The sequence below is a fragment of the Silurus meridionalis genome, chromosome 22, assembly GCF_014805685.1.
Source record: "Silurus meridionalis isolate SWU-2019-XX chromosome 22, ASM1480568v1, whole genome shotgun sequence".
Lineage (NCBI taxonomy): Eukaryota > Metazoa > Chordata > Actinopteri > Siluriformes > Siluridae > Silurus > Silurus meridionalis.
This window is the reverse complement of record NC_060905.1, coordinates 10571685-10586176: the sequence shown is the minus strand read 5'-3', so window position 1 is coordinate 10586176 and position 14492 is coordinate 10571685. Positions and strand designations below refer to the sequence as shown.

Sequence of the window (14492 nt, the reverse complement as noted above, 5' to 3'; positions counted from 1 at the left end):
TTGCTGTGAAGACCCCTAATGGGGGAAGCTGAAAGCAGAAGAAGAGATGACTGTATATAGGCTTTACTCTATGTTTATAGACAAAAGTAGATCATTCGTGTGTAGAAAATGTTGTTTGGAGAATTTAATAAATGCAAATAAAGAATGGGTTGGAAAACGCCTTCCAGAAACTAAGATCTTATTTTTGTTGAACAAGAACAAGTAGAAACAATGGGAGATCCATTTTATTTGGGCACTTATAGGAGAAGATATTTTAGGAAAACAGCTGCAGTGAGAAAGAAGAAGATTGTAACTGGGAAGTAATGTTATTGTTCAGCTTGTTTTTTATAGATTAAAGCCATATGTTTTTTTTTTTTTTATTATATGGTGAAAATTTTTACGCAGGAATTGATGAAAACATTTAGATCTTGGAACCTCCTGCTGATTGGCGGTTTCTTGGTGTTTCAAATGATTTTGTGGAATGTTACCAGGTTTCCAATGACTTCAGAAACTTGTGAAGTTTCTCCTAGATTGCCTATATAGTCTAGTCTAAAACTCCAGTACTTTTATGTCAATAACAGCGATAAATTTTTGAAGAGTGGTTCTTGTGGACATAAATTCAAGGCTTTTGGGTAGCACAGCAAGCTCAGAATGAGTTCGTCCCAGATCGTTATGCACAGTGATGACAGTTTTCTTACCTTTGTTTTCTTCATAAGTCCTCTTAAGTGCAGTAAGCCTTTGCATTTATTATTTCCCATAAATTAAAAAAATCTCAATTAAATATGTTTTATAACTCAATTTACGATGTACATAAAACCAGATTAAAAAACAGATCACGATCAATGCTCTGCACATTCCTCAAATAATTTAAACATGGAAGATTCCAGTAGGATTACATACAGGTTGTTGACTTTGCTTGGTTTGAAGTTGAGCTGAGAAACCCCTCGGGAAATAAACCCCCAAATAAATATGATGTGGCCAATGTGCCTGGTTTCGGTCCAAATAAATGCAGCAAATTGGAATGGTGATGAAGTCTTTTGAGATTTAAACGGGTGCTGGTAGTAAGGTGAAAAGTATAAATCTAATCATGGAAGTAACTGCAGTGCACTTCAGTAATAACTGTAAATCTAGTTTAAATTAAGTGTTTGTATCTCTGTTTGTATTGCAAGCTGTTGCTATGGGAATAATGACGTGAGAAGGAAATAGACTTCCTCTGATCACTCAAAACTGCTGAGCCACACTGGAATTAGCTCACTAATCTGATTGTATTATTACTTTAAAAAATAAACCTTATTTCTATATTTACTCTATAGTCATTTAAAGTAACTATTTTAAGCGTAATATGTTGAATACTTATATAAGTATTCATTGCCATGCACTCAAGGTTTCTTCCTCATAACATCTAAGGGAGTTTTTCCTTGCCACAGTCGCCACGGCTTGCTCATCAGGGACAAATGCACACCATTCACCATCACTGTTGATTTGTGTAAAGCTGCTTTGAGACAATGTCTGTTGTGAAAAGCGCTATACAAATAAACTTGACTTGACTTGACTCTTATATTGACTAATTTATTTGAACTTACCGAATTTCTCAGCCAAAAACTGTGAGGTATTTTTTCTCAGTGTAGCTTCCTTCTTAAATGTTGATACAGTATTACATTAAAATCTTGAATATATTTCACTTACCACCATGCTACAGTATGCTAAATGAAGTATGTACACCTTTTTTTCTCTTAATACCTTTAACCTGTCTGGCATTCCCAAAATAGCCCAAATTTTGTACTTACCTTCACGATTTATAACAAATCCCAGGAATTTGAAAGATTCATTTCTAGTCACTTTGATTCAGGGCTGCACAATGCTAATGCTAATTCATTATAATATTAACACAGACAAAAGCTGCTGGTTTGAAGATAGCCAGAGAGACTGTTCATGCAAACATTGGCAAGTTACGATGCCCAAAAAAAAGCAATGAAAAAAAATGAATTCAAACCCAAAAGTGTGAACCACACCAACAACACAAGACAAAAATGCAAAACAAGTGAAAAAAGAAGAAAGAAAGATAGAAAGAAGAAAAGAAAGAAAGAAAGAAAAAAACAAAAAAACAAACAAAGCATACCACAAATTTACCATAAAAGAGTAACAAAGGGTGGACTCACAGATAGCAAACTTGTTGTTGTTGTCTTTGCCCGGAAATAATTTTACTCCTCTAGACTTAAAATCTACGGACCTTTTCACTAGTTCAAGAGAAAACAAAAACAAAACAAACAAAACAAAGAAAAAACAAAAATCAGGTGAAACAGGTCACAAATTAATTTGTCCGCATTAAGGAAAGAAAGTGTCATCAAGCTTATGAAAAGCAAATGCTTATGAATAAATGTATTCAAACAAAATAATACTAATAATAATGAACAGAAACAGCAGTAAACTTCCTAAATGTACTGTGCAAAAGGAAATAAAAGCAAAATTGTGCTGAAATGAAGGAAGGAAGGAGAGAGAAGATTAATAAAGAAGCAGCAGGACAGGACTTCTGTTCATTTGTCAACCTTGAAATGGATGAAGAGTTTTTCAAACTGTATGTCCACATCATCTTACAGATCAGACATTGCCTTGGGTATCTAAATGGTCTTTAGGGCCATAAGTCGTTCATCATAGTTCTTCTAGCGATAAAAATAAAATGGCCAATTCTGTCTCACTCTGTCTGTTTCGATCTCTCCATGTCTTACTCTAAAACACACTGACATGAGCACATACAGTACAGAGTTGTACAGCAAGACAATATTCTGTTTTAGCAGGAGAGTGAAAAAGACCATCATCTCAGAGGTTACACAGAAGTCCTGTTAAAAATGTCAGGCAGAATAATAATAATAATAATAATAATAATAATAATAATAATAATAATAGCATCTGAAAACATTCACATGTTCATAAATGCTTTCTCTTTTAGAAATGGTGCATGTAATAAAAAATATACAATACATATAACGAGTGCATTTAACATAATTGATGTGTAAAACTGACATTTGTTGCAACTCAACACGTCATCCCATAATGTAAATTGTAAATGACACACAATTGGGTGAATATATGAGGAACTCAAAGGACATCAAAGGGACGAACATTCAAGTCTTTAATATGTGTATGAGCAGAATATTGTGTTTAAGCACATGATTCAAATTTGGGAAAACCACCATCATGGAATTAATAAAATGACAATGCTCTACATGATCAGTGAGTCTGTTATTACACAGGATTCCCAAAGCTTCTTCTGATAAACTTAAATGTGGGTCCCTTAGAAATGAATGATGAGAAGAGACGAGTGAGTGATTTCCATCAGTGTGTATGCAAGAGAGTGACATTCGAATAAGAAAGAATTAGAAGAAGTAGAAGAAGAAGAAGAAGAAGAGAGAAGAAAGAAGGCACCTATAAAGCACACTTTTGTTTTACACTTCTGTTTTGTACAGTACTTACACTCACATGTGCTTCTTAAACCAAGTGTCAACCGTTTCAAAATGGAGACAGGAATAGGAAATAAGATGTTTGCCCACCCTTACATCATACATTCGTCACTTTGAAATGTTTGATTATAAGATCATCAAATGAGCAAATATACACTTAATAGATTAAATCAGTGTTTTACTGTAAAATTATGTATCCAATTAGAATATATATTTAAATCTAATAAATCTCAAAAATAATAACACACAAAAAAAATGCACCACATCAATCCAGAAGTCACCATCAATTCACAATTGCATTCCTTCTTCCTGACATTAGCACACTTTCATTCACCTGCTCTTTAAACTTACATATTCTCCTATTAACCCTCATTTACGTGCTCATCCATGAATCTGTGTGAGGTTTTTTGCTATTTCAACTATTATTTTAACGTGCTGTCTGTTTGTTTGGTCATTATTCTTTATTTTCCTTTTTTTTACTTGTGCAATTGATTTTGGTTGCCCTGTGCTGCTCTGTTTGTTCAACGTTCAACTCCTGCCTGTTCCTTTGGCTCATTTAATGACATCAATCTGCCACCAACCTGTGACAATAGCTGGTGTGTATTTAGTGTTGCACAGTCTGTCATCATCACTTAGTATTATGGTGTATAATCATATAATCAACAGCCCAGTCCACAAACCATATGTGTAAATATGTAGCTTTAGAGATACAAAACAGTTTTATTCCAGAAGCTACAATATCTCACATGCATCAGATATTTTCTTTCAAGTTAAGCATCCTGCCCATGTTTATTTTATATTCATTTTTTTTTAATATTGTGGTGGAATACGGTTCTCTCCGAGTTGATATTTCAATAAAATGACCGAATTTCCTTCCTTCGAGTCAGCCAACATGCTGATTTCTGATGGCTCTGCACAAAGTAAAGCCTTCCAATGAATTTCCAATGAATTTCCAATGAAATAAAAAACTAAGCTCACACCTAGAAGTATTTCAGAATTCAAAACATTTCAATGTATTAAATATGCAATCTTTCTTTCTTTAGGCAGGCATCATGAGCAGAACTTTAACAGGCACTAAAAAACCTGCAAATGACATACATAACCATGTAACTAGCCATAATATAAATATAGTGTTATAAGAAGCATAGGCTAATTCTGTGACACATGCTAGAAAAAAAAAGATATCTATGCTATCATTTACTTAAAGAAACGATATGATCTGACTTCTGAAACACAGTATACAGTAGATTTGATACAATTCAGCCTCTAGGAGTATCTTGTTTATAGAACTCACAATGCTTTGAGTTCAAGGCCAGCTATTTTCCTACGATAGTTAGAAGTACATTGGTCATACAATTCCACATCTCTAAAAACCATTAACTGGCACAAAAAAATAAAACATTCTTTGCAGTATCCATTAAAGCAGTGGTCTATAGGAACTCAGAATGCATGCCAATTACATTATATTACATTACATTCAGTGACCAGAACTTCATGTTCCATTTTAACCACTTTGGCTTTAAAAGGAACCTATTTCCCATAATGTCAAATAATTGAGATGCTGTGGTTAATGCAGTCAGGTAATGCTAAGTGCTTAGGCATCCATAGTGCAAAGCCATCTGTTCTACCTGTCAATCACCTCAACCTATACCTGTGAATAACCTCATCAACCACTGCTTTATAAATATGGAAGAACTTTTATAAAACACATCTATCAGAGCTCACTGGCCACATTTATACACCCGCTCATTCATGCAATTACCCATGAGTCAATCATGTGGCAGCGGAGCATTGCATAAAATCATTCAGTTAAGCCTCATTTAATTTTCACATAAAACATAAGAATTGGGTGACTTTAACAATGGTATTGTTGGTTTCAGTGGGACGATGTGAGTAACTGCTGATTCCATTTAACTGTCATGTATAACAATCTTGAGAGTTCAGAATGGTGCAAAGAAAAACCAAAAAAATGTCCAGTGAGAATAAGTTGTGCAGGCAGAAAGTCTTGTTGATAAGAAAGGCCAGACGGGTTTGAGCTGACAGAAAGCCTACAGTAACTCTAATAACCATAGCATCCCAGAATGCTACATGTTAAACCTTGAGGTGGATCAGGATTGAAGTTCCACAAGAATCTAAGACTAGAGTGTGCACAAGCTCAGTACAGCTAAACAGAATGTTTAACACATTTGTATTGTAAAACTTGATTTTATTACTTCACACATCTATGACATGCCCTGTTGTGTAGCCTGGTTCCATAAATAAATAAAAAAACAATAAAAACCAAATTAGAAAGCAAATGTTTCAGTTTTGCAGAAAATCCATACTAAATGAATTAATTGCCAAGAAATGGCATTTTAATTTGATGATAGCAAACACTATTTGAAAGTTGGTCTTAATTGGATATTAGCTATTAGATATTTGAATCTGTGGCTGAATGTATGTACAGTGAGAACAGGTTCGCAAAAATAAATGTATTATCACACATATGTGTCAAAATTAATTGTCAGAAATTTGCTTATTCTTAGAAGGCCAAAAGCATTGATCCCAATTTTGTTAATTTTCCAATGTGTTCAAGTAATAAAGAAAGTATCCTTCTTTTCTTTGGCAAATTCAGCAATATTTTACATTGTTTTGATAGTGGGAACTTTTATCACAATTCAACGTGTGACTACAATGATAATTAGCATGTGCCTATAAATATAAGATACGCTGATAATACACTTTTCTTACAACACAATATGGTCCTGTTACATTGATACTACGCTGTTTGCCAAAGAAATTGCTGTATGATTTGGATAAAAGTATTAATAAATTACCCTCTTTGTAGTGTTTCCCATAAATAAGAAAAGCAAATGGAGGCACATGATGTATCAGGAGTGCATTTAAAAAATATTTTGCAATTTTTTTGAGCAGTGTTTTGTTAAAATTAAATTAAAGATTAATTAAAAGCTATATATTTTGCAATTTTTTGCTTGACACATTTTTTTTTCAAGCCCAAAGACAACAACACACACTAAAGTTAATGGCTTAATTACTGCTACCAAGTTGGTTATAGAGCAAACAAGAGACAATGGGATAATGCAAAGTATTAAGATGGCTCAGGAAAGAAATAAGAAAACAAATAAAACACACATGTAAAATAAACTTTTGTACAGTTTATCTTTTTTTTTTTTTTTTTAGGTATTTGCAATATTTTAGGTATTTGCAATACTAAATAATATCTTGATCTCTCTCTATCCAAATTGTGAACAATAGATTATGCAAGGGTCACATGTAACAGATCATTGCAACTGATGCTATAGTTCAATTTACAAAGACTGTAACTCATTATGCAAGGTGTACTGGTGACCGCCTAGTAAATGAGTTCTGCATGAGGTGCAAATTGCAATTTTAATGCCCCAGTAAAATGGAAACGACAACCATAAACAGGCATAAAAAAAATACAAATACAAATCCAGTGAGTGAAAGACAAATGCTTTAATAATTAAGATTATCTTGTAAAAAATAAAAAAAAATATGGATGTGATTAATATTACTGATGTTAAATAATCAATATGTTTACAGCATTGCAAAGAAAATGCTCTATACTGAAAATTCAAATTTAGGCACAAAAGTGAGGCACAAATCCCATTTCTTTGCCTATATTATGTGATCTCACCTCAAGCACATTATTGCACTTTAAATTTTAAGAGAGTCACACATGACTTGTCAAGCAGAATGGATGTGAACGCCAAAAGACAGATGTGTTTAGCAACATCAAAAAAATGATTCCATGTATGAAAAATGACTCATATGGTCAGGCTGCACTTTAAGAGTGTTATTTAAAATCCTGCCAAATCAGCTAATCATTAAACAGGACACTTTAAATGGAACAGTAAGAAGAGGCGATAAATTGACACAGATCAATAAGAACATTACTGCTCTCAGGCTTGGGTAGAGCATTGCTTCATTTAAAAGCTTCTCTAAAGTCAGTTCTAAGTGAATTCTCTGGATAGATCTCTTTAGTTCAGATCATCTGTGGCACTCTGGAGCTAATGGCAGCTATCAGAGTTTACCATATGTTTCACCCTAGGGGGTGTTTATGCTTAACATTTAATATAGACAGAGGGCGAGACAAAGACTTAATATATTGTTAAATTATAGATAATGAGTGAACAATGCTTTCTTTATATAGGCTGTTTATTTTGGGAGGGGAGTGTCTAACACTGACTTTAGTCTCCATGAGAATATTCAGTGGGTGGCTTTTCTCACTTGGCACTGAAGAACATCATATGCTACTCAGCTCATTATACATTTTGGCAAATAACAAGAACACATTTTTGTAATTGTGTAAATGATAAATAGTGGTTATTTTTCTGCATATAACAAATTTTGCTTCATTAATTTACTTAATTCAATGTTATTTCATTTTAATAAATTCCCTAACAACTATTTAACTATTAATTATTAATAGTTGTTTAATTAAATAAAACAAACAAACAAACAAACAAACAAAAAGGCTTATTTAATTACTGTCACACTAATCTGCTAGTTTGCCAGCATGTACAACTTCTTTACACTTATAAATAAGAAAAATATATATTCAAAACTGTCTACATGCAATTATTTACTCAGCAAATATTTAAATTAATTACATTATTTGGTAAATTTTTATTTTACCTTGAGAACCTTGATGGCAAGGCACCTGCTAAACTCCCAACTGTTATTTTCACTACATTTTAGACTGCCACAGCTGGCTTGCATTATTGTGACTGTAGGGGTAATCAAACAACTGACATCAAACAACTGCTAGACATAATAAGTCCAGTTTCTAATGGGAACAACAAAAGGGATTGAATGTGTATTATTATTAATCTCTACACAATAAAAAAAGGAAGATTATAGGTGACATCCTTAGCATGTGGCAACAAAGACATTGAAATTAACACCATATTACAATTATCACCTACAGGGAATCACCTACAGTAATGGATTCAGATAATTGATCTTTATTTTATACAATTTTAGCTCTAGAGCAATGAATTATTATTATTAACTGTTATTAACTATTATATACAGTGGTAATAAAATAACATCTTCAATCTATCAAAAAAGAAAGAGTAAAAGAAAAATAGAATGAGAGAAAGAAAGATATGTATGAAATGGAAAGTATGAAATGGAAGTAAGTGTCAGATATAAAAGATCCCTGAATTCTGCAAGTATCACATTTATATACATGTATATACATTTACATTAATCCATTATTTGCATTACAATATTTTACGTTCTATAACTTTAAAAACTCTGAACTATGTTACATTTTTGTTTTGAAATAATTTTAATCAATATGTTTACCAACGCACTGCTCAGGTTTAGAGCTGATATTAAGTTTCTATGACTTTTTAGAACTGTATTGATTGCTTTGACCTGTTTTCATGGTTTTTAATCATTGTACATAACTCAGTGAAGCAACATTGTTTTCTGAAGCTCCCATTCAACATTTAATTCCTATTTGCTGTTATGTTATCATCTGTCTGGAGTGCAGTCAGCGTTCCAGTTCATCCCAAACGTGTTCAGAAGTATTGAGGTCAGAACTCTATAGCAGGCCACTCAAGACTTTTCACTCCAAACCATGTAAACCATATCTTCCTGGAGCAGGCTTTGTCTGGGAAGAACCACATATATGAGTTGAAAAGTCAGGTGTCGCAATACATTAGTCCATATAGTATTATAATGTTTAGTGGTATAAGCTAAGTATAAAATGTATGCAATTTAGACATTATAAATAATTGTTTTACACGTTGAAAGTTTTCAAGTGTTAAAAGGTTTTCTGTAGAGCACACTGAGAACACAGACAGGCATCTAGACTGACTCTAATACTGTCTTAAATGTCACATTTCAATGATGCAAAATTTCTGTGGCTAATTTCACTTTACTCATATAAATGTGCCATTAATGAGTCTCTTTCTTATGTATGAAAGCTGGTTAATAAATACTATATAATAATAATAAATAACAAATCTTACATGTACATCAAATTAAATGAAATGTTAATAAGATTATTTAAAAAAAATTATTTTGCAATTCATTTTCAGTTTAACACATAATGTTTGATTACGTACGTTGTGTTTATTCAATGTCGGACAACTGTTTAAAGACATGTTATTGCATCTTGATTGTATTTGATATGAGGTATACATTTACATAAAGACTTCAGTGAGGAAACATAACAGAGCTTGTGTGTTTATTGTTTCGCCTACTGTTAAGGAGCATAACATTGAATAGGTATTTATTTATTCATTAGTTTTTGTGGAAAGCTGTTGAATGACACACCGGCGATCAATATTTTGTGAACACATGACCATTACACCCATATGTGTTCTTATATGTCCTGTTACAATGTACAGATTGCTGCTAGAATAACCTTCATTTACATTTCATCATTTACATTTATGACAGTTGACAGACATCCTTATCCAGAGTGACAATTATCTAATTTACACAACTAAGCTGTTGAAGGTTAGCTTAGTCCTAATACAAAGGGTTAGGTTCTGTAAGTCCTAATCTTAACCACTGAGCTACCACTTTCCATTATTCTGTAAAATACTTCCCACTAGATTTTGGAGTGTGGCTGAGGGGATTTATGTTCATTCAGCTGCAAGAGCATTAGTGAGATCAGGCACTGATGTTGGGTGAGGAGGTTGTGGAGCACTCATGGTTCCAAATCATACCAAAGGTGTTCAGTGGAGTTAAAGACTGTATAAGACACTTAAAGTTGTCTTATGTGTGGAAATATGTTCTGAGTTGTCTTGTGTGAATAAATTAATCTCAAAATTACTTTTGAACCTTTGAACCTATTATTTTCAGAGTAGTTGCATCATAATACACACTGAATAATCACCTTGAAGTGACAATATTAAGCATAAGTAATTTAAGGGTAAAAAATGGCAGTGGAGTACTTTTTTAATAAAACAGATAATGATAATTATCTTGGACCCGGGTCTCTTCACCAGACAGCACGTTTTTATTATTTAAACACCAATATGAATTTCTTCTATGAATATATTACACATTAAGTACCATCTAATGACTCTATAATGCAAGAAAGTGCAATCATGCTATCAGTACCACACTACGCTACATCTATTACGTATGAAACAACTTTTAATTAATCGGAATCAGTCAATCATCTATTCTCATGGGTCATCCTGATTAGAGAGTTTTTTATACTAATTAAACTCTGTGCGATTCAGTAATTAAAAAAGGAAAAGACAAAAGGTACCTGGAGATACAGCTGAAGTGATCAGACACTAAATGGTTGGATTTGAGTGATTACTTGAAGTGGAGTTCAACTATCTTTTAAAAAATATTCTAGCCATTGAATTCAATAAAACCCTCAATAAACACTAGATTTAACTATAAGATGAATTCTGAAAATGTTTATCGAACATTTAATTCAATATGTCTGAAACTGCATCATCATGCAATTTCTGATTTATGATCTTTTATTGTTCTATAAGGCATTTACGGCAAATTTCTTTTTTTCCATTCATGGCATTTATAATAATTTGTACTGAACACCCTTTAGACTCATGTACTGTAAATGCACTACGATTAATTCATTAGTGCTGGCTTTGTGATTAAGCCTCTGGGTAACTGATCAGTAGGTCAGTTGCATTCAAGCCCTCAGAACTGCCAAGTTACCACAGTTGGGCCCTTGAGTGAGGCCCTTGACCCTGTCTGCTTTAGTGGCGCTGTATCATGGCTGACCTGGTGGTCTGACTTTAAATTTATAACAAGATGGGATATTCAGAAGAAAGTTGTCACTGTGCTGCAAAGTACATATGAAGTTAAGACTTATAGATAATGATAATAATAATGATAATTAAAATAATAATAATAATTATTATTATTATAAAATGAAAAATAAGCATTAGAGATAATGTTATTATGATCTCACTAGTCACTCACGAATAATGGAGCACTCAGAAGAAAAAAAAATCCTCAATTTAAATGCGATTCTGCATTGTCTGTTTTGATTTTGTATAAAAACGAAACTCGAGATGTTTAAAGCTTCTGATTGGAAGTGTAGCGTTCATTACATTTGCTGTCAGGTAACGCTGAATGCTTCATTTGTCATGTAGGCACAAATGTCAAACCATACGTTTTGCCAGAACATTTGCCTCATGGTGAATGAGCATAATCACAATAGGCCGATCATTACTTATTGTACTTCACGTATGGGTTGAAATGTATTTATAAAATGGACACCAAATGCAAGAAATCCATAATCCTTATGAACAAACGGAGACAAAGAGTTTGGATGGACGCATCTTGTTTACACAACCGCCTGGAGACCAGTGACCAGGATAACCACAAGACAAATGATTCCAGGCTTTTCTGCTGCAAGGATGCAGAGAGTGCTTAAAGATGAAACTCATTCCAGGCTGACAACAGAAAATTGCACTGAACATTAAAAACCTCCTATTTCATATACAGTGTTGTCTTTGACAATTGCATGTGCCATGATTGTGTAGTTTTCTCACAGGACTCAAAAACTAGGTCATGCCCAACAAAACAGGTTCATGAGCTAGCTTTGGGAGAGTGTGAATTGGAATTTTATTAAACTTTACTCTGGAGAATTATTAATCACAACATTGCAATGAGGAATGGCTAGAATTTTGGCCTGCTTTACCACACACATGCAGATACATCTGTGCATTATTCATTAGATACTCATCTACCTGGATGTCTATTTTCCATTTAAAGATTGTGTACTAAACTCTAAGACTGACTAATTCTGAGCTCGACCTCAGCCAAACTCTGCTATTGCATGATGCCAAGGTGGGAGAACTTTGGCCCTTTAGTGAAGATAGCAAATGTGCACAGTGAGTCACAAAGGCCTTGTCTCTGTACAAGATGACTCAACTCAGGCTTTGTCTGGACCTTCTGTGGGATTTTCACTGAAAACTGTCCACACAGCATCATAAGCGTCTCTGTTGATCCCCAGAGAAGCAAATACAACGCTATTTCTGGAGGTTTAGCGCAATCTCTGCTGAACTGTGCCACAATGAAGACTTTTTCTTCTCTGTGAACTCTATCAATGTCACAGCTGACTTGTTGGAGTCTCTTCAGGGATCATGAACCACCAAAGAGACAAAGAAACTTCTCTATTTACTTTCTTTAACATTTGTTTATCTTTTGACCATTTCATATCAATATCTAAAGAACTGCCTACACTCCATTCACTATATATATATATATATATATATATATATATATATATATATATATATATATATATATATATATATAGTGAATGGAGTTTCTTTAGATATTCATTAATCTTATTGTTGAATGTCACATACGTATGTTTCATATTATTTGTATATGTGTTTACTTAATATTGTTTTTATTACATTCAAAATACAAATATAATATAATATAATCATATAAATTAATAATAAAGTATTAAGCAACTTCTAATGGGAACGAACACACTACAGCACATGCAATTCAACTCCTGATATGGGATGCTAGCTATGTCATCCAGTGATAGTAGTAAGGATGACTACCGTAATTTCCAGACTATCAAGCGCACCCAAATATAAGCCCACTGAATTTTACAAAGATTTTTACTTTGAACATAAATAAGTCGCACCTGTCTATAAGCCGCGATTCTGCATTGAAACTAATGAACTTTACACAGGCTTTAACGAAAGACAGTGTCTGTTACACGGCTTGTATCTAAACAGTAGCCTACCAAGAAAGTCATTGTTCACTGTCTTCCTCCTTCCTTTCACAACAATTTTTCTCGGGAGTTTTTCTTTTGGCATCGTCGTGCGTTTAAAAATCACCACTGGTGAAGCTTTTCTCCCGATTCCATACAGCTCCGTATTTATGATGTGGTACGGCCTGATTCAGTGGGAGCGCATCTGATTTGATATAAAGAATTTTATTGGTTCACCTCAACATGTTCGGCAATTTCACTGGTCTAATGTTATGGGGCTCAGTTTTTTGGCTTGAAGCTTGTGAAATCGGGAAAAAACAGGGAAAATCCAAAAATTAGCCGCTTTATTGTTTAAGCCACGGGGTTCAAAAAGTGGGAAGAATGTAGCGGCTTATAGTCCAGAAAATAAGGTACATGTTTATTAGAGTGACAGGCAAAAATATAGCTTGGTCCAAAAACATAACTGGCTAACTGGCAGGCCGTGCATTTCACATCTAGGACTTCAGTGTTGTCCTACCCGTATCAATCCAACTCCTAATACGGTGATTATAGCACCACAGATATAGAAACTATCAATATTAACAATATTACCTATTAATTTAAACTTAGTAAAGCAGAGCATTGCAGCACAGTCAGGTACCTCATGCAGCGAGAATAAATACCGTCCACCCCAATTTTTTGCTTTTTTTTTTTTATTATTTTGTCTGTGCATTACAATTTTCCTGGGGATATAAAATTATGTCCAGCTTTACTTGAAAAGTCCAAGTATGGTAGTTTCTTCAGTTGTGCATATTATCAGTACATCAAATCTATATGTACCAATATAAGATATTCTGTATACACAACCATTACATCACTCCTGAAATGTACAAGGTTAAAGTGAGTACTGCATACACGATGCATGAATGTGTCAAAATAATGCAATGAACAGAACGTAGATTTAAACTTTGTAATACATTGCATGTCTAATTTATGCAGCGCATGTACAGTATTAGTACTGATGGAGTTATAGTGTAAGTGTCTGCTTTAGACACTTGCCATTTTTTGACAGAGACATAGATGAGGCCAGTCGAATTAATTACTTCCCTCAGGCCAGGAGTGAATTTTTATCTGAACAAGCTTATACACTTTCCCCAAAGGACCAATGAGTTAGTGGCAGGAATGAGTACCAAAGAAGGACTTTATTAGCTTTGACAGATACTCCAGTTTATAGAACAAAATATCTCATAAAAAAATAAATTTTATATATATATATATATATATATATATATATATATATATATATATATATATATATATATATATATATAGTACAGAAAACTTGATTCTGACTAAAGAAGGCCAGA

The 14492-nt window shown here is 33.4% G+C and overlaps 1 protein-coding gene across 3 annotated transcripts in view; it reads right to left on the bottom strand.

Annotated features, from left to right (window-relative positions):
- Positions 1–14492, bottom strand: part of csmd3b (CUB and Sushi multiple domains 3b) — a 383608-nt gene that overhangs the window by 181143 nt on the left and 187973 nt on the right. For all 3 annotated transcript variants that reach the window (XM_046834810.1, XM_046834811.1, XM_046834812.1), the window contains exon 7: positions 2139–2216. In XM_046834810.1, the coding sequence (XP_046690766.1) occupies positions 2139–2216 (78 nt within the window). The remainder of the gene's footprint in view (positions 1–2138; positions 2217–14492) is intronic.